The 25,220-nt window shown below is 39.6% G+C and overlaps 1 protein-coding gene across 1 annotated transcript in view; it reads right to left on the bottom strand.

The window, feature by feature from the left end:
* ISM1 (isthmin 1) overlaps nucleotides 1-24,836 on the bottom strand; it is a 72,711-nt gene extending 47,875 nt beyond the window's left edge. Inside the window, exon 1 of the mRNA XM_079128499.1 lies at nucleotides 24,554-24,836. Coding sequence (XP_078984625.1) covers nucleotides 24,554-24,691 — 138 coding nt within the window. The 5' untranslated portion in view covers nucleotides 24,692-24,836. The remainder of the gene's footprint in view (nucleotides 1-24,553) is intronic.
* Nucleotides 24,837-25,220: the final 384 nt, after the last annotated feature.

The following is a 25,220-nucleotide window of genomic DNA, read 5'->3' on the forward strand; positions in this document are numbered from 1 at the left end:
CTCTTTATGAAGCTTTCAGTACTTCTTACAGTTTCCAGGTGCAAGCAAGACTTGGCTGTAAGTCATTCTGAATGCAGAATATTGCCTAGGGAGGTCTGGATAATGGATTTTGAGAAATAATCATCCTTCATGCCTAAGTCTCCCAAACTCACACACAGACACACACCCAAACTCACCACTGTGCTGACAAAAATGTCTGTGGTTCCAGTCATGGCATCCAGCTAACATGTTCTGAATCACTGGCACCTTCTTGATCAGTGCAGCCTATGAGTTGCATGATAATATCATCACACGGTCAGAAGTGAATCAGGGGACAGCAAGAGACACGTTGACATTTAAGAACATGATGTTTCCTGATGATGATTTTTTGGAATTTGAAAAGATTAATTCCCAGAGCAACAAAATATTGTAGTCCCAGGCCCTCCTTCTGCTTATGAAGCTCTTTTTATCCTTTTAAATCTCTACCCTACTGCCTCCTTTCTTCTGGGATGGTTTTCAAAAAAAGTGAAGAGGACATTTATTATAATGCAAGGCTTGGTAAGTTATTGAACTGTAATATTAAAACTCAAATGCAGTTAGGTGGTTTTTATATTTAAAAGGAAAAATGAAAAAGTCAGGTATGAATGGAGAATCCCAAATCACACACTTCCTTCTTATAGGCCAGGATGCTGAGGAATTGGATGGGGCCTTGGAACTTGGGAATATAATCAGGGCTCTGCCATTGTCTGCTGTCAGGCAAGTAGCTAAACTTTCAGTGTCTCAGTTTTCTCATCTATAAAATGAAAACAATAATATCTGCTCTTCTTTCCAATGGAGGTAGGGGAGGTACTTCAGAAAGCGCAGCCCTCTCTGACATTCCAGACTTTCATATGCAAGGGGCTAACCCTGCATGCCAGGGGGAGTAACAGAAGTAAGCTACTATTCTTGCTCTTAAGACCCTCCCCCAGATTGGTAGGCATAGCAGGGAGTAAGGGTGTCATACCCATAAATAGTTATACAGAATTTGATAATCACTAAATGGATCTGCAATGTCATGAGGTTCAGAAATGAGGCCATTTTCATATTGGTAGTTCTCAGAAAAGCGTCTGTGGTTTGTCCACAATTTTCTCAACTGGAGAGAGGGAGGAAGGCATTGTTAGCTAAGGGAATAGCCTGAGTTGAAGACAAAAGAGTGTGCAGAGGGCACAAGGAACAGCAAGAGTCCAATCTGGCTGCAAATCCAGCCTCTAAAGAAAAGGGAAGGAAGGGTTAAGTAATTCTAGATTTATAGTTTCTCAATATTTGTATTGAGGCAAGGAATGGGGAGCCATTCCTTGAAGTTCCTGAGCAGGGCAGAGCAACTATTTAGAATAGGATGAAACTGGGTATGATATTTTGAACAGATGTGAAAGGAAAGTAGAAATGAAGGAATCTGGCAAAGCAAGGAGTCAGGTAACCACACCAGAGGGTGCAGGAGAACTCACTAGTGGGACAAACAGGAATGGGCATGTATCTTGGTAAGAATTTGTGCATAAGAATTTGAAAGACAGCTTCTGAAATGGCCTCAATCTTCCCATCTCCTGGAATGCACAGACTTGTGCAATCCCTTCCCTTTGAGTGTGGGATGGAGCAAGAGACTTGCTTTGAATAAGCAGAATCTGACTAAAGTGATGAGGGGTCGCTGAGACTAGGTCACAAAAGACCATGAACTTTACCTTGCTCTCTCTCTCTCTCTCTCTCTCTCTCTCTCTCTCTTTGGCTCTATTCACTTGTTTTCTTTGGGAAAACAATAAGAAAAACAAAAAACAGCTGCCCTCTTGTGAGTTGCTCTATGGAGCGACTTACATGGCCTACTCAGGGCTTTCTCCAGCCAACAGTCCATAAGAAACTACCTTATCAGTGCTCACATGAATGAGGTTGGAAGCTGGTCCTTCCCCAGCCAGGATCTGAGACAGCTCTGGTCCTCTTTGATATCTTAATTGTAGCTTGTGAGAAACCACAAGCCAGAGATGCCCAGCTAAGCCGTGAGTGAATTCCTGCCCAATAGAAATTCTGAGAAAATAATTATGAGAGCAATTTGTTACACAGCAATAGATAACTAATACAGGAAGGAAGATACTTAACAGATATAGGGTTAGCAGAAAACATATGTTCTTTGAGATTCAAATCACAGAATTATGGCCCAAAGTTGTTCACGCTCTTATCTTCTAGGCTTTATTGATGTTAGGAATATTTTATAAAAAGAAACCTCTCTATCACTTTTTTCTTTCACTATTTTCCAGAGTTGATTAAAGAAACATGATTTGATTTGCAATTTCAAATGACTCAGAAGGGTATTCCAATAGATCATAGGCAGGAAATTATGCCATATACACAAGACAAGGCAGATGCTACTGAATCTGACACTTAGGAAAGACACATCTCTCCTTTTTACACATCTTCCTCATGTATGATTTTGCATTGGCATTTTTTTCTAGGGGAATGGGAAGGGAGAAATATCCTCTCAATATAAAGTGAGTCATCCTGCAGACCCATCAGCAGTACCAAAAATACTGAATGATGGTTAACAACATCAAAGCAAGACAAAACAAAAACCCTCAGTCAAAGGAATTTTAAGAAATCACATTATCTCTTCATTTATGTTTGAGTTGTGAAGCTGTATAGCAAAGCTAATGCTATGCCTGTGAACTATGCAATAAACCTCTGTGCTAAATCTCTAACATGTTTTTATAAGCAATGTGACTGCTTGCAATTAAGTTCTTTTCACTGTTCTTCTTGCTGTGCAAAAAAAAAAACAATTACAAAACTGCTTTACCATGTAGCTTGTAGGACTTCAGGTCACGTAATGTTCACATAAGCAACCACATTATATTTTCATTAGCATATGTGTGTGTGTGTGTGTGTGTGTGTGTGTGTGTGTGCATGTGCATGTGTGTGTGTTGGGCATCTTCCACAGTAGTTGTTAGCAGAACTTCCATACTTAAGCTCAATACCTGTTCAGAATTGGGGTCATCATGCTGATTAGAGATATTCCCTCTGCCCACAAGCAAACTAGTCAAAAATGAGCTGTTCTGAATCAAGTCTCCTGTTCTTGTAGACTTTTAATTCAGCCTTTGAAAGTGCAAACAACCTCCATTTTATTCAACCTTGGCTCTCTTGAGTGAAATAGGAAATAGCAAAGTACACTGTGTTTGTCTATAAGTGTAGCCTTTTGAAATTTTTGCAACTGGCTAATGGGTTTCTCTTTCTCCCTCTCCTTCTCTGTCTGTTATCTGCAGATGAATCAGTAGCACCCACATTGCAGATGTAAAAGTAGATGAACACTTTCTTCTCTAACTATCATAAGCATTAGCAAATATATTCTCTAGAAAATTGACAAATAAGTCCATCTTTCTTTCAAATACCTAACTAGTTCATAGAAACTGTGCTTTCTTGAAATTCACTCACTTTCAGCCTTGTCTTGCTTTTAATTTCTTCTTATTCAGCATGTGTTCCATAATATAGTCATCCCATTGCAACCCCTCTCATCTCTCCTTGTCCCCTTTTCTCCTGTGGATCTATGTGGCTGGTGAAACCTCAGTTTTGGTTGAACTCAATGACCCAACTTCTGTAGGCTAGGAGCCAAGTGGATGAGAGGGGGAAAACAAACAAACAAACAAAAAAAACCTGTCCAACTTGAAATACTTGCTTCATTTTAGATTCATGTTCTCAAACCTCAAATAAGTGAGTACTCAGCACTGTTCCAAAACATGACTACTTTGCCCCCCCAACCTTACCTCCTGCAGTATCCAAGATGATTATTTCACATTTTCTTGCCTCGGATCTTCTGCTCATGGTCCTTGCTCCCCGCTCCTATTTCACTGATGGAACTAGGAGTCACTGGTTGATAAGTCTTATATTTCCACCATATACCTACATTCCCATCTGCAGAACTCTTCTTCTCTTTCTTCCCAACTGTTACATGTAATGAGGATTCTTGCTGCTATCAAAGCCCAATTCTCACACTTAGGCTCTTGTCTTCTAGAAGAATTTACTTCTTAGTCCTCTTCATTCAATAGTGCATCCTTGATCTCTCCCTCTCTACTAGAGTTTTCTCATCAGCCTCCAAGATGCTCGGGCATCTCTGATCTTAAGTGAACCAAAACACTCCTCCTGGACCCCATATTCACAGTAAAACTTCCCTAAGACACACCTACATATTCTATCTCCACTTCCTTACCTCCCATTCACTCCTTTACCCAGCAGCATGGCACCTGTTCCCATAATGCCTCTGACTCTGCTCTCATTAAGGTCATCAACAATCAATATATGGTCAAGTTGAATGGACATTTCTCTGTCCTCATCTTTACTCTGACAGCAGCAGTATTTGAGGGGGCCTCTTTGCTTAAGGCACTTCTCCCCACAATGTTTCTGTGACACCACAACTCTTGGTTTACAACTGCTGCTTTGGTTATGTCATCTAGGTCTCAGCTCCTGGTCCAGTTGACCACCTCCCTGCTTGTTATCTTCACTTTGATGTCCTAATGGCTTCTCATATTCTTCAGTTCAATATAAAGACACTGACATGTATCCTCCCTCTTAAAACTAGAAGCCATCTTTGACTCCTTCCTTCTTGTTAATTCTGAAATTCAACCATCAGCACATCCTTCTGTCTCTGTCTTCAAACTTTCTTGTGCCCATCCACTCCTCTCCACCCTGATCCACATCCCATCATCTCTTGGCTGGATTACTGCGAAACTTTCCAACATGTTTGTGTCCTTTCCTTAGACTCTTTGCAACCTAGACAGAGGAGTAATTCAAAAGCTCTTCAATGAATCCTTTCTCATCAATATTAAAAGTCATATTTTTTTATCATGACCTATAAAGTCCCTGCCTTTCTCTTTTCCAGTCTGATCTCCAGTCTCTTTTCTGTCTTTTAGCCAAGTCAACGTCCTTCCCACTTCAACGCTTTGGTGCTTGTGATTCCATCTGCTAACCAGCTCACTCTAGTCCTTTGCAGAACTGGCCCTTTCTTATCTCAGTTCAGGACTCAGGTGTCAATATTCCAGCCAGTCCTTCCTTGATATCACCTATTTTAGTAAATAGCTCTTGTTATTGCTTTTTTTCCCTTTTCATGTCCTAAGCACCAATAACAATCTATAATAGTGACTTTCTATATAGGTTACTTATGTTTGATCTCCCCTTCTAGAACATAATCTTGCTCTCTCAAGATTCAAGATTCATAATCTTGAATCTCTAGTGTGCAGCACCATGCCTGCTCATAATAGTCATGTGATATATAAGTCCTGACTGAATGAATAGAATTGCAAAATGCCAACTATGTAGTTTGGCAATGGTCTATACTTATATATACATTATTTTATTTACTCGACTGGTTGCCTCTGAAATAAAAAAGTCACAATTAATGCTCATTTAATTTCAGCCCCTAAAACAATGTAACAATGATTGTAATGTCACAGAATCCAGATACTTTAGAGGTAAGTTTGCTCTAATTCTCTTCAGCTAAGTAGGACCATGACAACTCTGTTCAGAAGATGTTCAGAAATGTGGCTTTGAGAAAGAGAATTTACTAGGATTCGGTCAACCTGGATTTTGGTACTGGCTCTATGATGAATGAGTGGTATGGTCTTGGGAAAATCCTTTTATTTCTCTGGATTTGGATTCTTCATCAGTAAAATGTGAAGCTGGGGCTTTCTTGCCAACAACACAATTCAAAGATTCGGTGAGTGCCTACAACCTGCCTTCTAAGCAGCATCTGAACAAGGTGATGGTGGGCTGAAGCTCTGATGAAGACGGGGTTTAACCCAGTAAGCAGAGTGGAGACCTTGTCTGAAGCCACATGCACAGGAACACCTGTTACGTGTCCACATATGCTGGACATATAACCAAATGCAGTGCACTTAGATGGTGAGGACCAAGACACAGAATCCTCTGAGGGCACCATTCTCCCACCAGCATCCACCTTAAGATAAAAATCACCAAGTAAAAGCTTTCCTCAGATATCAGGGAAAGCCTGCAGATGGCCTCCTGATGTCACTTCAGGCTGAACACTGGAGGTTTGTGGGTACTGAGTTTTTCTTGTAAAGAGAGCCTGTGTAGCCTATGGCTAGCTCCTCCCATCTGGGCAGGCTCCATCTTACTGGCAGGTTTCCATGACATTTCTATTTACACTGCATGAAAAACACCAACTCAGAGGAACAACAGACACACACAGGAGCCCTCAAAGTAAAGTAAATTGAGTTAATGGTTTGAGCAATCTTGGGGCAACCATTCAGAGGCCCAGAGAAAAGATGCAACCTCATAATTAGAGGGTAGCTCTTTGGAGCTGTGAGTCCATCTCTTTGTCTTCCCTTCTGTTCACATAAGGAAGGTGGGGACTTGTTCTTCTTGGCCCCATGGCATGCAGTTTTTCCTTTATTCAGAGCCATATCATTCTATCATTGAATTAGCGAGGACTGTTTCAACCCACTTCCTTTCCTTTCTTCTCTGTCTCCCCATTTATGAGAGAATGTAAGGCCAAAACTGATGTTCACTTTGGAGTTATCTCAGACCTCAACAGAGGGCCTCGCCTTAGAGAATAAGCAGTGAAAGAACCACTGTGAGGCATGGGAATTGCACCAGAGTGAGCTTCAGGGAAATTAGGCCGGTGGGAAGAATTTGGAAGAAAAAAGCTGTCTCCAGCAGGCATGCATCTTTCTAAAAACCCAACTCATTGTTTCCACCTGCTGTTCAATAGTTAGAACCAGTCTCCTTGTGATTTTATAGCTCTCTAAAACTATATCCAGTTTCCTCTAGTTGACACTTACCCCCAGATTTATCTTATTTCATCAGTGTCTTTCAAATTGTCTTGCCTCCATCAAAATCTCAGTAAAGAATCCTCAGTTCTCAGTGTGGTTTGTGCATCTTCCTCATTGGACCAAGAAAGGGAGCAGAGAGGAAAGAATCTACTCTGTACTTAGCCATTTTCCAGCAAAGTGGATAGCTCAGCCTTTTCAGGAGCAATGGATTAAACAGAGTGGATGCCATGATCACTCTTTAAGATGTTTCATTCCCTATGGGTTGATTAACTGCTGGAATAGTGATTATATATTGAAAAAAATCATTCTGCATTTGCAGTTTTGAGAAGGCTAGTGATTTTGATTGCAGTTACTTCTTTCTCCACCACCTGGTTTGGACTTCCATGTTAACCAAAAACATCCTTTATAAGTAACTTTACTTTTTTCTCTTGTGAAAAATTAATAACACTTCATTTTCTAGTAGGCATAAGTCTGTTCTTTTCTAATCCAGTTCTCATGTCTACAAATGATAATAACTCCATGATATTTCCATATCAGGATTATGTGGAATGATGCCCACATGGACATTGAGGAAAAGCATATAATTGATATGAAGTTTAGTTTGGATATGACTGGTAGGAGTTTAGTTTGGACTTGACCCCTAATAAAGGTTCACTTCACTGATAGGTGGTTCCAAATAAGTTAGTGAGTAATGGGATATGAACTTTGCCATTTTGCCTGATTTCACTAAGGTGGCCCTCTGGTTTGGAGGAGACAGGCTCGCTCTAATGACTTTTCCCAAGACCTTGCAGAGTCTAGGAAAAGGGTTGGGGGCATAAATATATAACTCAATTAGTACAAAATAGCCATCATGTCAAGTAGAAGGCTCTCAGGCCGATGGTGTGACTTCTGACAGAGTTTGGGCATGTGTAACCACAGTGATATTTATTAAATGGAATGTCCATCTCGCAGCACTCTCAAGGGTATTCTTTTTTATCTTAAGTTACTGCTTCTCTTTATTGAACACAATGTCCTATAAAAAAGATATATGTCTACAATTGAGCTTTGAAAGAGGTCCATGGGGCCAGTTCCATTTCAAGGGAATGAAGTCAAGCAGTAAATTTGCTGGTCACTCTTTTCATATGGACTGTATCGTAGCCAGCAGTTGGTCTTTGATGTCCTAACAATAGCACTGGGTCCCAGAGGCAGAGGAGCACCTCCATAACACCAAAACTACTCCACATTCATTAAAATTTGGAGGCCAGTTTGCAAAGAAGCAGACATCAGAGAGCCCAGAGTGCAGGCTCCAGGGCTGCAGATTACCTTTGCTAGTGAAAAACGGTCATCTCCTCTACACTATTTTCTCCAACTGCTGCATTCTTTACTATATTTTTAATTGAGGGTGACAGTCATACAGGGATGTACATATTTATGACTATATAGATCAGTGAAATTTCACATGAGGACACCTGTGTAGCCAACATTCAGATTAAGAAACAGATCTCTCACTGTGCTCCTTTCTAGTCAATTTTTTAACAAGGTGGGAACCAGGGTCCTCATTTCCAACAGCAGAGATGCAGTCTTCCTGGTTTTGATTTTTATATAAACAGTATTATCCAGCCGATAGTCTTCTCTGCCTGGCTTCTTTCACCCAACATTTGTGAAACTGTGCCTGTTGCACGTAGTTACCATTGGCTCCTTCACACTGTGTGCTTTAATGCCATTTTATCCATCCTACTGTTGATGGGCATTTTGGGCTGTTTCGAGGTAGGGATTATTTCAAATAATGCTGCCATGACGATTCTTTCTATCAGCCTTTGTGTGCATAGACGAATACATTTCTGTTGGGTACATAACCAGGGTGGAATTGCTGGGTCAGTAGTATATAACTATTTCATTTTAGTTGTTGCTCTGGATAAATAGCTTTTCTAATTCATACTCCCATGAGATTGCTCAATGTTCTCACCAACACCAGGTCTTGATTTTTTTTTTTTCTCATTTTGCCATTCCAGAGGCATAATATAGTATTTTCACATTTTTAGTGATCACATATTCTTTCAAAAGTCATTTTTCCTTTCTATTTTAGCTACCCCATTAGTGCTCAATTTGTGGCCTACAGCAAATAACTAAATTATTTTGACAGCGAGAATAAGATTGGTTCCAACTCAACATTTGTGGTACAAAGAGAGAAGAAGATATGATAGAACATACGTAAAGTGTGATGGGGTCCAAGAGGATGTGCTGAATAAATGATAGACATGGTCTATTAAAAGACAAACAAACAAACAACAACAACAAAACAGAACAAAGGATAAATTTCTTTGGGGATACAGGGACCTGGAAAATATAACAGAAAAAGATCGGGAATCAGAATGGCCTGCAAGCTGTTAGATATTAGCAAAGTAATGACATAACTAAAAAAAGCAAATGTGACACAAACTACTCTTGAGTAGGGGAAACTTTGAAACTGTTTCCACTTGTTTCCCAAAAGACCATGAGAAGATGATCTTTGTGACACACTTAAGGAAAAAGAAAATCTGGTTGGTCACAAGGAAGACCTTCTTCTAGCCAGAAACAGCAATTAAAAACTAGAATATACAACTCACATAGCTTGTGGAACTTCTGTCCCCAGGCATGTCCTGCTTCTCTTGTTATGTCTGGGAAAGGAAGGTAGGAAAGGGCACCCTTCATCAGGGAAAGTGGTTGCAGTCTGAAACTGTTTAAGCCCCATGAGTGATGAGTAACATATTTGTGGGCACAGTTCCACTCCTACCATGTAGCGCATGATTTTTTAGCAGTGAAAGGGTGAAGGAAGATGGAAAGAGGTGGATGTGTGTATCTTGAATCAGAAACAGCATATGTGTCGAGGGGTGGGGGAAATAATCTTTGCTGGCACTGCACCAGCAGGATGGCTTAAACGGGAACCCACCCCAGCTCTCATTTCTCAGGCACAATTACCCTGAGGCTCACCCTTCCCCTCAAAGTAACTCCGGATGCAGAGCCAGGCTGAGCAGCTTCACAACACAGCCTTTACAGATGGGGGAGCCCACTGGAAATGGCATCTCTTGAGCCCCTGCTCCCCTGGACTTTGCCATGTGGAAAGCAGAGAGATTCTGTGTGACCAGGAGGCCAGCTGCTTCCCGTGCGTTTTTTTCTGGACCTCCCCTTACTCCTTTCTTTCCTTCTCCCACAGGAGAAAAGACAAAAATTGCCTTTTCAGAAGCACCACCGGTAGGCATGAGGCAGAACATGTACCTTCTCTGTAGAAAGCAGCTGCATGAAACCAACCAGGACCACATCGGTTCATCGGTTCTGTGATGTTTCCCCTATGTGAGGTGCTAAGAAGAAACCCTTGCTAAACCTCAATTTCCTAACATTGCTCTAGCTCAGTTTTTTTTTTTTTTTTTTTTTTTTTTTTTAAACTGCAAAATGGGGATGATCCTCACTGGTCAATTATGAGAACAAAAGGAGTAAATAAATATAAATAAATTCCTAATAGCTGTGTCTGTCACAGTGGAAGCTTCTGTTTCATCACCACCACCAGTTCTGAAGATGCAGTTCAAAAATTAATAGTATTCTCCCCTGGGATGTCTATTCTTAGATAAGGAAAATGAAATTCATAGAGTTGAAGTGACTTGCCAAGATCATGCAATCTGATGATACCAACATCTGTAAGTTAAAATTTTTATTATGTGCCATGGAAGGTCCTTAATGCATTCTAATCTTCCAGTGACTTAGCTGTTATTATTCCATTTTACTGACTGGAACACAGAGACACAGATTTTTGCATAGGGCACAGCTCAGAAGCAGAGATGGAATCTAAATAACTACAAAGTCCATGGTCACACTTTGGAAGCTCTGTTGGACTTTGTGATTTACGTTGGTTGATGTGAGGTGGGACCAAGGCATGACCCAAGCAAAAAGATAATATGTGTTTTTGCATTTGGGTCCACTTTCACCTTTCTGTACTTTTTCATCATCCTGAGAGAAAGGTGTGGTAGATAGTCTGCTGTAACAGAAGAGTAAAAGATGCATTGAGCAAATCCAGACCCAACCCATAGCTTGGAGTTATACTCCACCCAGATCTTCTGAACTCTAGTTGACCCACTAACCAATGAAGGTGTCAGTACATGCTTCCAAGGCAGGTCATTAGGTGTAGTTTGTCCTGTAATATTATTGGGCAATAGCTGACTAATGTAGGACTGGAGTAAATGCTTTCTGAGACTTGCAACTTGCAAAAAAACATGCATCTTTATGGTGTTTCTTAAATGGGACCTGCCTATGAACAATCTTGGGGACCTTGTCAAATTGCACATTTTGATTCAGTAATTCTGGATGAGGCCTAAGACTTCTTTTCTTTCCTCTTTCAGGGGTCCTGGGGAATGAACTTGGGTACTTTGCCCCTAGCCTTTTTTATTTTTAATTTTGGGACAGGGTCCCACTAAGTTGCCAGGTTGGCCTTGAACTTGTGATTCTCCTGCCTCAGCCTTCTCAGTAGCTGGAATTACAAGTGTGTGCCACTGTGCTTAGTCTAAGACTTATTTATCTACTTATTTGTACCAGGGATTGAACCCAGGGGAACTTAGCCATTGAGGCACATCCCCAACCCTTTTGAAATTATTTTTTATTTTGAGACAGGGTCTGGCTAAATTGCTGAGGTTGATTTTGAACTATAATCCTACTGCCTCAGCCTCCTGAGCTGCTGGGATTACAGGTGTGTACCACTGTACCCAACTAAGACTTATTTTTTAAACAAGCTCCCAGGAGATACTAGTACTGCTAGTCCACAGACAGAATTCTGGATACAAGGGCTAAGATGCCATCCTGGGCTTCTTAACCATTTTTCTGCGCCACATCTGCACCTGAACATTTGAGAAATGAACGGGGCCACCTTATGTGCAAGGGAAGGACAATCCTTCTGCTCATAATGAGAATTCTCTGTGAGTCCTTAATCTGCACTCCCCTAATGTTGGCTCATGTTAATATTTCCTCAGCCTATTTTATGGGCTTAAGAATTAGAGACACATAATGGAATTATATAATTATCCCTTTTTAAAAGTTTTGCTCTTTCTGTTTTCTGAAATTTGAAGATTTTCAGCAATAAACCTGGATTCCAATTTATTTCGGGCTCATAACCCAAATCAGCCTTCCAAGTCACAAAGTAACTGAGGTCCCAGAAGACAAAATCTATCTCTGGTTCTCTTAGTTTGCTGGCAGAAATGAAATGGGAAGTGGCACACATCTGTAATCCCAGCGACTCTGAGAATGAGGCAGGAGGATCACAGGTTCAAAACCAGCCTCAGTAACTTAGCAAGGCTCTAAGCAAATTAGTGAGACCCTGTCTCAAAAAACATTTAGAAAAAAAGGGCTGGGGATGTAGCTCAGTGGTTAAGCACCCCAGGGTTCAATCCCTCATACAAAATTAAAAAAAAAAATTCTACCATAAAAAAAAAAAAAAAAAAAGAAATGGGAAAAAGACAGTGAAGGGACATGGGACAGCAGCAGCACAGACACAGGACACTTTTCTAACTGGCTTTCTGGTCTAGTACCTAGTTTTCATTCCCCATTTCCATCCCCTCCATGACCACCACCATCACTATCACCACACCTAAAGAACTAAGCCCCATGAGACATTCTGAAAACAAAGAATTCTTTCTAAGGAAATAGGTCTCTCTCCTTCCTTCAGGTTTTCATAAACTGAAGGTTTGTGGTCACAGACTGATATTTTAATTGCAGAAAAACATCATCCTGAAACTCAACTTTCAAATTCTGAGAAATTTATCAACGGTGCCTCTGGGTTGTTGTAGATCCTAAATATTTTATGTAAGTTTATTAAAAATATTGCCATAAATTTCTTAATAAGCTAAACATACAATTGCCATATGACCCAGCCATTCTTCTTCTAAATATTCACTCAAGAGAAATGAAAGCATATGTTCACACAAAGACTTAGAACCAAATGTTCACTGCATCTTCATTTTAATAGATCCCAAATTGGAAACAACCTAAGTGTTCTTCAGTGAGCCAATGGATTAGCATATTGTAGATCCAGCCATACATTGGAGTACTAATTGCCAATAAATGGGAACAAATTCTCTATGTGCAGAACAAAAACGATAGATCTCAGAATTATCATGGTGAGCAAAGAAGCCATAGCATGTCATACTGTGGATTTTGTGTGATTCCACTGGCATAAAAGCCTAAGAGATATAAAACTAATATACAGAGATAGAAGGCAAACCATCAGTCTCCTGGAGATTGCTGGAAATCACAAAGAGGCACAAGAATATTTTCGGGGATGGTAGATTTATTTATCATCTTCATTATGATTATGGTTTTGGCAGGTGTCAACGTTGTCAAATTATTCGCTTTAAAATATGTACAGTTCAATGTTGATCCACTGATCCTCAAAAAGTTGTATTAAAAAAATAGTAAAATGACTGCCACTGTCCTCCTTCTGTCCTCCTTACTATCTCCAAGGGATACCTGGGAACTAAGGCATAGTTCTTCTTTTTGTCTTTGTCATTGCATGAATGTTCTCTCGGGATGCCATGGAAGTAACATAAACCTGGGAATGCTGTGATATCATTTCCAGCTTCCCTGCATCCTTCACCTAGAGTCTAGACATAGCTTGTTATTTTTGAAAATAGATATGCAGTGTCCAGCAGGAAATGACCTGGTGTATTGCATCCAAAGTCTAACTGCCCTTCCCAGGTCACTGCTGTTGAATATCTGGGGGTTGAGGTACCCCAAAATGCAAGTCTGGCAGCTCAGGGACCTAGACTTGAGGACGTAACTCTTCCATTCCATGGACTCTGCATTACTCTTTTCCATGGGAAAAGAGGGGTGTGGCTTTTTCTCCTGCAGGCTTCATGTCACAGAGAGCACTCTGTGCAAGATGACTTGGTTTACTAAAATGGGCATAGGTCAAGGCCAACAGGAAGACGGGTAGTTAACCTACTGTTTTTACTTCTACTCAGTTTACAGAAATAACTTTCCAGTGACACATGATGGTCTGTGCTTGGGGAGTTGGTGCTAACTTATTTATCAAAGTACCTTGGCCTCTGCCTTTCTTCAGGCATTACATGACAACCTCATAATCCTTGGAGGGTTTCCCCATTGTTACTCATCCTCCCATCTAAAATAGTAAACGAAATGGGCTCAACTTCTCAGGAGAAAAAGAACCAATTATATCTCTATAAATCAGGAATTTGTAGTCTATGCATAAGCTGACCTTTTCCAGCTTTGCTATTTAGAAGACCCTCTTTCTGACTGCTCTGAGAAAGTGTGGGGTAGAGAATTCTGTTGCTGCCCACAGCACATCCCTTTCTGAGGCTAATAGCCTTGGTCATTATTAATGACAACAATAAGAAGCAGGTGTCAACTGCTCTGTCACTCCCTGCAGATTTCCTACCGTTACTATCCTAGTGACTAATATTTAAGTAGTGTGTCATTTAGTATGGCTCCTCTCAGAAGCTTACCTGAGACATCTCCCAGAGATGGTCCCCCCCCCCACACCTGAATTTCTGGTAGGGAAAGGAAAGGAAGGTAGGGAAGAAGAAGAGTCATCAGGGCATATTATCAAGCCAGTGACCAAGGTGGTCAGGGAGTACTTAATCCCAAGAGGGTCACTGAACACTAGCAGGTTGGTTTATCACAGTGCTCAATTTCATCTCTTGGTTCATATGTCACAGAAGGCAGAAAATTAAATTTCATATATTTTATGTTCACAGTTTCTTATGAAATTCCTATAGATTATATAAAATTTATATAAGATGCAAAGTGAGAACTGCTTTTTCTCTAACAACACACTCCATTGCAATTTCATTGAACTTATAACATAAAACCAGACATTGAATTTATTTATTTACTTATTTAAAAAATTGTAGTTGTAGATGGACAGAGTGCCTTTATTTGTTATGTAGTACTGAAGATCAGAAATAGTGCCTCACACATGCTAGGTATGCACTCTGCCACTGAGCCACACCCCAGTCCCCAGGCATTAAATTTATGCCCCTGTCCCATACTTTATATATATATATAATCTCCTGTCTTTGGGGGGAAAGTGGAGGTAGAAGGACATTCTTAGTTGACAGAGAATAAAGGGGCTTCATCATCTACCCTTTTCTTTACAAATCACAAAACCAATTCTAAGCTAACCATTAACAAAGAAAATATTCTCAGAAGATGAGGTGGGAAAGTAGAACCAAAGAAAACACTAAAATGTAGTAAAATAAAGCCAGTGAAACAAATTCAACTGAGATAACTGTGGAGAAGTCAGAGGAGCTATTACAAAATCATCTTCAGCACCTGCATAAGACATTTCTTCAAAAGAGGACCACACACCTGCTTGTGAACAAGGTTAAGTACTACTTGTATGATATATAGAAGATGTTTGGGGATTCCGTGAGAGGTTTCAGAATCCAATCAGATTCTTTTTAGTGAATGGATAGCTCTCCTGGCATCTGAGGACATCTTCCAACCTCAAAGAACAATGCCTTTTAGTTCATGGCTGGAAAACAATGATGAGGTGGCTGCAGAAATCAGATAACTTTTTTTTTTTTTTTTTTTGTATAAAAGGAACTGAAATTATAGTGCTTCAGTTCAAGGAGGCCAACCAAGCATGTGTGTTGAATGTCTTTTCCTTCTCTAAATTTTACTGAGAAGGCAGAAGAAACACAAAAATCAATCTAGAACATTAGTGGAAAACTGAGAGGTCCACCCAAAGAAGAGGGACTGATTTTGGTAGATATGAAATAAATGGCAACCAAGTGAAAGTGACACTGGCAGAGCTGAGACAGTGAAAGAAAAGTCTCTAAAGAAAGTGAGTCTCTCCCAAAGAATTCCCATAATAATGACAAGGACCATGTGTCAGTCTCACCACTAGATATTTACTTATGGGAAATGAAAACATTTGTCCACAGAAATGTTTTTACAAGATACCAAAATAATGTTATTTGTGATACACAAAAAATTAGAAAGAACCCAAATATCCATTGATGGGGAATGGATAAACAAATAATGGCACAATGGCATATCACTCAACAATTAAAAAAAGAGAAATCTACTAATATATATAACATAAAGGAATCTCAAAAATATTATGTCAAGTGAAAAGAAATCAGACACAGAGCAAAATGCATACTGGTTGATTCTATTTATATGAATATCTGGAAGATGCAAAACTAATCTTTGATTGTGGAAGTCTGACATTGGTTGCCTTCAAAGCAAAATGATACTCTACCTCCTAGTTGTGATGGTAGCTATTCAGGCATACACAAATGTCAAAAATGGAACAGAGTCCTTAAGATTTATCCATTTTATTCTATGTAAATAATATATATATATTTTAATTTAGAGAGAGAGGTAGGAGAGAAGGGAGAAGAAAGAAAATAATGGTAAGGAAAAGGAAGTAAAGAGAAGAGAGAAGAGGAGAAGCAGGGAGAGGTGAAGCAAGGCAGGGCTAAAAGAAGTTGAGGGGAAGCTGAGAGAAGGAAACTGATTAAAGAGTAAAAGAGATAACTGACGTATGCCTGGGTTTCAGAGTGTCTGAATCTAACGAATCTAATGTTTTCACCCAATATTCACTGTGAGGGCTCAGTTATGGGATACTTCATACAGAGCACCAGAGAAGATTGGGCCAAGGAAAAAAAAAAAAAACATGCTTTAAAAACACAGAGATAAAAGTATGAGAGCAAAAATTAAGGGGCAGAGAAGAGAGACCCTGACATCTCAATATTAATTTCCAATGCCTATAATAAGAGTTCCAGGGGGAGAGTACATGGATATTGGAAATAAACAAAGAAATAACTAAAGAAATTTTCTCAAGCTGAAGACAAACTCAGGGCTTCTCACCAAAAGTGTACACCACATGCTGAACAGAACTGACAGCTAAAGGCTTGAATCTAAATCTGATGAAATTTCTGAACATTATGTATAAAAAGAAAAAAACTTAAACTTCAAGTTTAAAAAAATCATCTAAAAATATTGCATTAAATTTTCATGTGAAGCATGAAGTAGTATAATAAAATTGAGTTATATCTTCAAAATTCTGATAGGAAACAAGGTGAACTAGAGCCAACTGCTAAGTTAGCATTATTATGTCAAACAAAGATGAAACTATAGATTCTCAGAGTGTTTACAAGTGATAAACTTTTTCTGAAAGCATTTTTGAGAATTTATTCCAGCAACATACAGGGTGAAAATATAGAAGCCCAAGGAGCCGCAATATATAAAATTTAAAAATAAGTAAATCTTACAGTTAAGTCAAGATAATTATTGGGAACATAATAAAACTGGTAAGAATTGATTGCTATGGTAAGGGAAGAAGAGAAAGAAAGAAGAGAAGGAAGGAAAAAGAAATAGTCTAACACTAAAAATTCAGAAAACATGATTAAGATTTTAGAGATAGCAGACAAACAAAACAGAGAAAAAGCATGACAGAAGTTTTTTTTTTTTTTTTTTTGAGAAGTTTAGGCTATAGATACTGATGAATTTTCAGCATTGATAGAAAAATATAAGTAAACATGTTTGTTAAAATGTTAAAAGGTTAAAAGTAATAGGAATAGAACACATAACTTACAAAACTTGAGAAAAATAAAAATTATATTTATTAAAATAATATTTAAATATTAAGTATTTAAGTGCCAATCTCTGATAAAGCACATAGCATGCATTCAATCTTTTAATCCTTATAGTAGCACTACAAAACAATTACTACATATACATTTTGTTGATGAGAAAATCTAGACATGGAGAGGTTAAGTCTCTTGCCAAAGTCATGCAGGAAAGTTGGGGAGGAGGAAAGGGAGTAAAAGGGAAAAAAATGAAAAGTTTGAGAACAGCAAATAAAATAGAAAAACACCTTCAAATTTATCAGTAAACAAAATAAATACAAGTGGGTTAAATTTATTTATGTATTACATGGGAAAAGAAAATTTAGCTGTAGGTTATTAAGAAGAGAGATTTAATTATTGAAAAGCAGAGGAAGCTTGAAAATAAAGGTTGGAAAAATAAACCCAAATGAATGACAAAAGAAAGCAGGAGTAGCCAGATTAATATTAGACACAAAGTATTTAAGACACAAGGCAATAAAAGAAACAAGAAATTTTACTTCATAAAAGTACAACCACAAAAAAGACATTTTATGTCCTAATGTCATGAAATCTAAAAATATAAATAAAAAATTAGGAGAACAAGGATAACAAGAATATACAATACCACAGCCACAGGGTAAGAATGCAATTATTTTCTTTCAGAAATTAGCAGAGAAGTAGAAAATAAATTAGTCTAGATATGGAGGATTTCTATAATAAAATTAACAATTATGATCTTATAGGTCTGCTTGTATAAACCTACTAAGTTTCTGGGATTATAGATGTGCACCATCACACTTGGTTCTGGGAAAACATAAATTATTAAAATTGACTAAGGAAATATTACACAATTTGAATGGAATATTGACTATAGAATAAGCTGAAATATTAATCCGGATCTCAACAAAGGAGATACCACGGTTAGAGGATTTTATGAGTATTTAACAATCTCTTAATAAATTTTTATTAAAGTGCAATAATGAAAAAAAATTAAAAGATTCTGAACTCATGCCATGAACTATAAGGATCTCACTACTGAAATGAATAATGTTACCTCTCATGCACACACCAAAAACCAAAAAACTAAAAACTAAAAGTATATATTGCTAAGTGTAGATTTTCTATATTCCAGAACTAACAAAGTGGAGAATGTAATATAATAACAAACTTAAAAAATAATATATAAAACATGAAAAAGTGAAGAAAACTATAGAACTTTACTCATAAAACATACTTGTACCATATCCTCAGTGAAAGAATTAAAAATGGAAAAACTCAATTTTCCTCACCTTAGCCCAAAATATTTAAAACAATTCTTATTAGGATCTGTTATGGTGTAGATATGAGGCGTCCCCTAAAAGTTCATGTGTGGGATAATGCAAGAAAGTTTAGAGGTGGAATGATTGGGTTATCAGAGCTTTAACCTAATCAATGCATTAATCCTCTGATAGAGATTACCTGGGTTGTAACTGTAGGCTGGAAAGGTTTAGCTGGAGGAGGTGGGTGGATGGGAGCAGCCCTTGGGGTTTATTTTGTCTCTAGTGAGGGGAGTCCTCTCTTTCTGCTTCCTGGTGCCACGTTCTGAGATGCTTTCCTCCACCACACTCTTCTGCCTCACCTCAGGTCAACAGCAATGGAGTCCACCATCTATAGACTGAGACCTCTGAAACTATGAATCCACAAGTAAACTTTTCCTCCTCTAATTGTTCTTGTCAGGTCTTTTGGTCACAGCAGATAAAAAGCTGACTCAAATGGGATCTTAATGAATTTTAAAGCAAAATAATCCCAAAATGCATTTGAGAGAACACATTTTATAAGAATCTCTAAGAAAAAAAACAATTTAAAACAGACATTTGCCCTATTAAAACATACTATGAAATTACATTACATGAATAGTGTGGTGTTTGTATGTGAACAGACAAAAGAGAAAGACAGAGACAGACTGATGTATATGGAAAACTTCAGCATGTATTAAAGGTGTTATTTTGCATGAATGAAGGTAGATTTGAATATTTAACAAGTATCATAGGACAACTGGCTATTCACTTGAACAAAAGCAAAGTTTTATCTTTTAAACCCACATATAATTTCAAAGTAGAATGCAGCTCAAAGCAAACAAACAAAAAAACTATGAAAATATTAGACTAGAGTACAAAGAGTTTTACAGTCTTTAATCAAGTCATAGGGAAAGATTCTGAGTTGATTACATTTAAGAGAGAAAGTTGGTGCATGGCCAAAAGCAGCATAAGCAACATTAACAAGACAGGTGCAGGATACAAAATATACAAGACAATGGATCAATATGTAGGTATTTTGCAAAGATGTGCTCAACAATTTCCTTCCATTCACAGGCTCCTTCACAATGTGACTTGGTGTTCCTCTTACCAAGAGGCAGAACTGATGTCCTGTCCCTCCCTAAGAAACAAAGCTGAGCCCAGGGTTTGAGGAGGTCATAGAATGTAACTAAAGTGATAATATGCTCCAAGTTTGTTCAGAGGCCTCTCAACTCCTGCTTTTATTCCTTCCTGCTCTGAGTCCATCATGTAAAGACATGCAAGCCAGTCTCTTGAAGGACGAGAGACTATTGGGAGAGGGGAACTAGATGACAGTCAGCACCAATGATGAGTGAGGTCATTATAGATCATCCCACCATGTCAATGCCATGGATGGCTGTAGCAACATGAGTAATTTCAGGGGGGCTCAACTGAAGAACCACACAGTTGAGCCCGTAGCAAGTTGCTGACCTACAAACTCAAGCAAATGATATGGTGGTTGTATTAAGCCACTAAATTATGGGGTGGTTTGTTATGCAGCAATAGCTAAGTGGGACAGATATTCATCATTTATAAAGAATTCCAGCAACAAGAGTATAAAGCCTGATGGGAACATAGGCAAATCAGGAAGCAAGAAATATAAACAGCTGTTGACAGGAATCTTGTTGATGGATGGAAATGATAATTTGGGATCCAGAGTCAGCCTGCCTGGGTCAAGTCCTGCTCCTGCCCCACCACAGCTATGTAGGATTGCACTTAAATTTCTTTGGTCTTCCATCTCGTCATCTGTGAAATGGGCTTGGTACTCCTAGCCCCTTTTTATCTATGTTTCACTTTCTGTGGTTTGAGTTAGCAGTGGTCAACTGTGGTCTGAAAATATTAACTGGAAAATTCCAGAAATAATTGGTAAGATTTAAATCACACTTTATTTTGAGTAGTGGGATGCAATTTCTTTTATCATAGTATATTGTTACAACTGTTCTATTTTATTATAAGTTATTGTTGTTAATTTCTTACTATGGCCAATTTATAAATTAATCTTTATCATAGGTAGGTAAGTATAGGGAAAAAACCCATAGTATAGATAAGGTTTGGTACTATCCTTGTTTTTTAGGCATCCATTGGAAGTCTTGAAACATATCCACTGTATCCACTGAGGACAAAGGGGGACTGTTGTCTATAAATATTGTCATTGTGAGGAATTTTACTTGTATGAATAAGTGTTGCTTTTGATGCTCTTGCAATATGGCTCAGATGAAGCAGTGAATGCAAGATGTTAAACTGTTTTATTAAAGGCAATGGATGGATGAAGATGGAAAGTGCTCATAAAGATGGCAGTTAGAAGACTGAGAATCAAGTCATTTCATTACATTTCAGAGTGTTTGGTTGTTTTAAAAATGATCAATTCGATGTTTTATGATACTTGTTTAAATCCCACTGAGCTCTAATTTTACGACTAAAAATCATGATTCTAAGTATGACTGAGATTTATTAGAAAGACACCCACTGGATTCCACAAAGAAGATAGCATTACTATGACTATAATTACCATTGTCTGTAGATTCTATATTTTGAGATGTTCTGTCCTCCAGACTGCATTTTTAATGCATTATTGTCTTCTCATTATTAATTGAAGACATGTGAAAGAACTGATCTGCGTAGCTGATGACCACGGGACAGTTATTCCAATGAGGAGGTGAGATTTCATTCAAAAGTTTAAAAAGTTGATGCTTTCTTGAATTTCATACAACGAGTGCGGACAACTAACTGTACAATGTATTATTTGAATTTAAAAAAAAATGGACAAAAATACAAGATTAACATCATTATTTTCATGAACCATTAACCAATAGAGATAGTATGTTCAAAGCATTTTACTGCCACCTGGTAACAGCATACCTAGAGTACAGGGTTGATCATTTACATAGTCAAAAATGTTTCCCCTAGAATGTTGAAACTACCAATAAATTTGTTGGTTCATGTTTGTATTTACGTGTGTATAGAATGTATGTATTATATATGTCTATATATGCATATATAGTTCATGCTCAACACAGTATAATTGTCAAGATGGATTTAAAAATGTAACTTGTTAAAAGATATTTTCTTTTTTGTAGCCAGTATTATGAGTTTAGTGAGCACTTGAAATACAAGTATAGAATTAGGAATATACCATGCAAAATACATAATACACATTTTTGCACTATAAAATAACAAATGCCAATTAAGGAGCTTTCTAGGTTTGTAACCTGGGGTAAGTTACCTAAATTCAGTGTTTCCATTTGAAATGGGAATAATGATAGTACCTAATTCATGGGGTTTTTTTAGGATTAAGAAAATTAATATATGTAAAGTGCTAAGAAGAGTGCTTACCACATAAAAGTACTTAGCTGTTATTTTTGTTATTTCTACTGCTGTTTTATAGGGTGTCCTTGATATGTCCAAACCACCAAATCTTTAAAAACTGTGTTTCTTTATAAATGATTTCAAATAAACTACAATTTGGGTAAATTCAACATTGCACATTTCTGACTAAACTAACCTTACATTTTAGAATGTTTTATGCAGAGATAAAGACAGAAATGATGTGTAAGAATTGATAAATTTTCTGGTAACTAAGAAGGGCTGTAGCAGCTTAGACACTGCAGAATCAACAAATTTAGATGGGGCCTAAGACTTGAGTTTCAAATGTCTGGTAAACAGAAAAAAATACAGCATCTGCAGTTTTGTCTTCAAATACACCTGCTATTAGCAAATTCACTTTCAGGGCCTGAAAGCGGCAGACTAATAAATGTCTTTTGCAGACCTCCCTACTTGGCAAAACATACTCTGTCCATTTAAATTGTAATGCCTTTGGAGAATCAGAGGGCCAAAGAAATAACTTTGGTCAGGAAGAATATAAAACTTTTACAATAACAAATTACCGAAAAAAAAAAAAAAAGAGTGAAATTATGAACTAACCTGTTAAATTCATCATTCTGCTTGGATAAGTATGGGCTTTGAATGGACAGAATAACTGAACTCTATTACAAGATACACTGAAGCTGGTGGATTAGCAGCTACTTGGGACCCAAGATATTCCTAAGAGCATTGCTGTAAGTCCTCCATTTCTTCTGTCCTCTTGGGGCAGTTCTTCAGTCAAAGCACCTTTTGAGAATTTGATCCACTTCCCTTTTAGAATTGCCAGTTCTACCAGCTGCTTCTCTCATTACCTTACTGTTGGGGTGGAAAAGGCCAACCCCAGGTTATTCTAATGATAGCAAACACCTCATAAAGAAATCTGCCAAATTTACTTTTCCATAGAACATCATTTTTATGGCTTTTCGTGAGTCCATGAGGAAAGAAAGCATCATGTATAAAATATGACTTCCAGAAATCTTGAAGATATTAAGAATCATTCCTACATTGTTAGGCTGGTGGCTGAACCACATTCTATAGGACAGTCATATCTTATATTTCCCCACAAGAACTTCGTCAGTCTGTCATTGTACCTGTTTACGCACAGGATAAAATGAGAGGCCCCCACCCCCCCCAAAAAAAAAAAAAAAAGTAAAATTAGGACATTTTTCGAAATGTCCCAAATTTTAAAAACTTTAAGCTTGGGTGTATACTTTTCCATGTCTGTTTTTGTATTTGTGGGCAAGGAACCCCTTGCTTTAGTCTATAATACCCTGGCAGACAAAAAGCTAGGTACAATTAATCAACCGTTGGGAATGTGCGAACGTTGGTGTTTCATAACCTCTCTGTACCTCAGTTTCTGAATCTGTAAAGAGGGAATATTAACAGTACTGTGCCACACAGCGTTATAAATTAAGCAAGTTAAATTCTGTAAAGCACTTTAAACTGTATCACACACTCAATAAGTGACAGAAGAATGTACGTGGATTCTTAAGAGTAAACTTTTTAGCAACAAATTACATAAAAAATATGCTTATCTCAACATTGCAGAGTAGAGTTTTAGAGGGGATGATCTGAAGAACAGATTTTTTTTTTTTTTTTTTAAAGGAGCCAGAGAATCCCCCTGCCTGCTGAGAAAATTCCTGCTCATTTTTACCTGTTCCCTAAGCCGAGGGCTGGCATTCCCCTAGAACCAAAAAGAAGCGCTTTCCGAGGTAGAAGCCGGAAATCCCTACCCCAGCGTACTTTTTCTCAGACACCGAAATTCACCTTGCGTCTGCCCGCCCACCACGCCCTCCCCAGTCGCGACTCCTCCCCTGACTTGGAGCTGAATTAGATCAACGGAATTCTATTTCTAAAGGGATCTTCAAAGGGGCTGGTCGCTGGGAAGAAGTCTCTGCTATAAGTTTAAAAGCCAAAGGTAACCCCGCCACAAATCACGACAGGTGCCTTGATTCTGCACCTTTCCCAGGGCCAAGAGGTTACGCGGGGGGCCTCTGGTGAGGTGCCGCAGCAGTACAGGAGGCACCGGGACTGCCTGGGGGAGATGGAGTTGTTTTGCTTTCTTAGGAAATTATGTTCTGACCTTTGGCATTACTTTCTAATGGGACAGATTAGTTCTTTCTTCCAAACGTAGTTCGGGATATTATTTTATAAGGTCTCCTTGTACCTCCCCCCACCTTTATCCCGCCTTATTTCAAGTCATGTTATTTATTCAGCCTTTAAGGGGTCACCAAGACTAGCAGCCCTCCAAACCAAACACAAATTCTCCACTTCCTCCGCGCATCCCAAGCCTCGCACCCCTGGTACTTGACGTGGGACAGATCTGGATGGACTCATCCCGCAGAGCTCCGAGTCGGGTCCAGTCTCCAGGCACAGACAGCCGCTCTACCTCTGTTTAAACAGAACTGCCCAAACAGTTGCTCTTCGTTGAGGCGGAGGACCCGCCTCCTCGTATCCATCGGGGCTAGCTTATTGCCCCGCCACCCGGTTTCCCCCTGTAGCTCACGCCCCTCTCCAGCGGCGCACTCACCTGCAGCTGGGGCCGGCTGGTGTTGCCGGAGGCGGCGTCTGGCCCGTCGGCTGCTCCTGAACCGCGCAGAACCGTGATGTGTAGAGTGAGCAGCAGCAGCCCCAGCAGCAGCAACAGCTCCGCTGCCAGTCGCACCATCCTCTTGAGGCGCGCGGCTTTAGGACCCGGCGCGGCGGGCGGCGGCGGCGGCGGTGGCGCCGGGGGAGGAGGAGTCGGAGCCCGGGAGCCGGACAGCGCGGCTCCCGCCTCGGCCCCCGCCGGGGCCCCGCTCCCCGGGCCTGCAGGGCTGGCGCTGGGCGCGGTGGGTCGCGCGGGGCCCGGGGAGCAGGAGCCGCCGCCGCCGCCACCGCCGCCGCACCACAGCGGAGCCACCGCGGGGCCCGGGGTGTCCAAGCCGGTTGCGGAGCAAACTCCGGCTCCTCCCGGCGGCGGCAGCGGCGATGGGGACCCGGGGTTGCCCGGGACCCAGGCCGGGCCAGGGGCCACCCTGCGGGCAGGGGGCTGCGGGGTCGGCGGCGGGGCGGACGCAGCCGAGCCCCCGAGCGCACATGGGCGCCCCAGATGTGGCCGCGACGCCGCAACTGGAGCAGGAGCGGCCGCCAGAGGAGCGCGGGGAGTAGGAGGAGGAGGAGAAGGAGGAGGAGGAGGAGGGCTTCAGCGGCCGCTC

The sequence above is a fragment of the Sciurus vulgaris genome, assembly GCF_902686455.1.
Source record: "Sciurus vulgaris genome assembly, chromosome: 2".
In the NCBI taxonomy this organism is placed as follows: domain Eukaryota; kingdom Metazoa; phylum Chordata; class Mammalia; order Rodentia; family Sciuridae; genus Sciurus; species Sciurus vulgaris.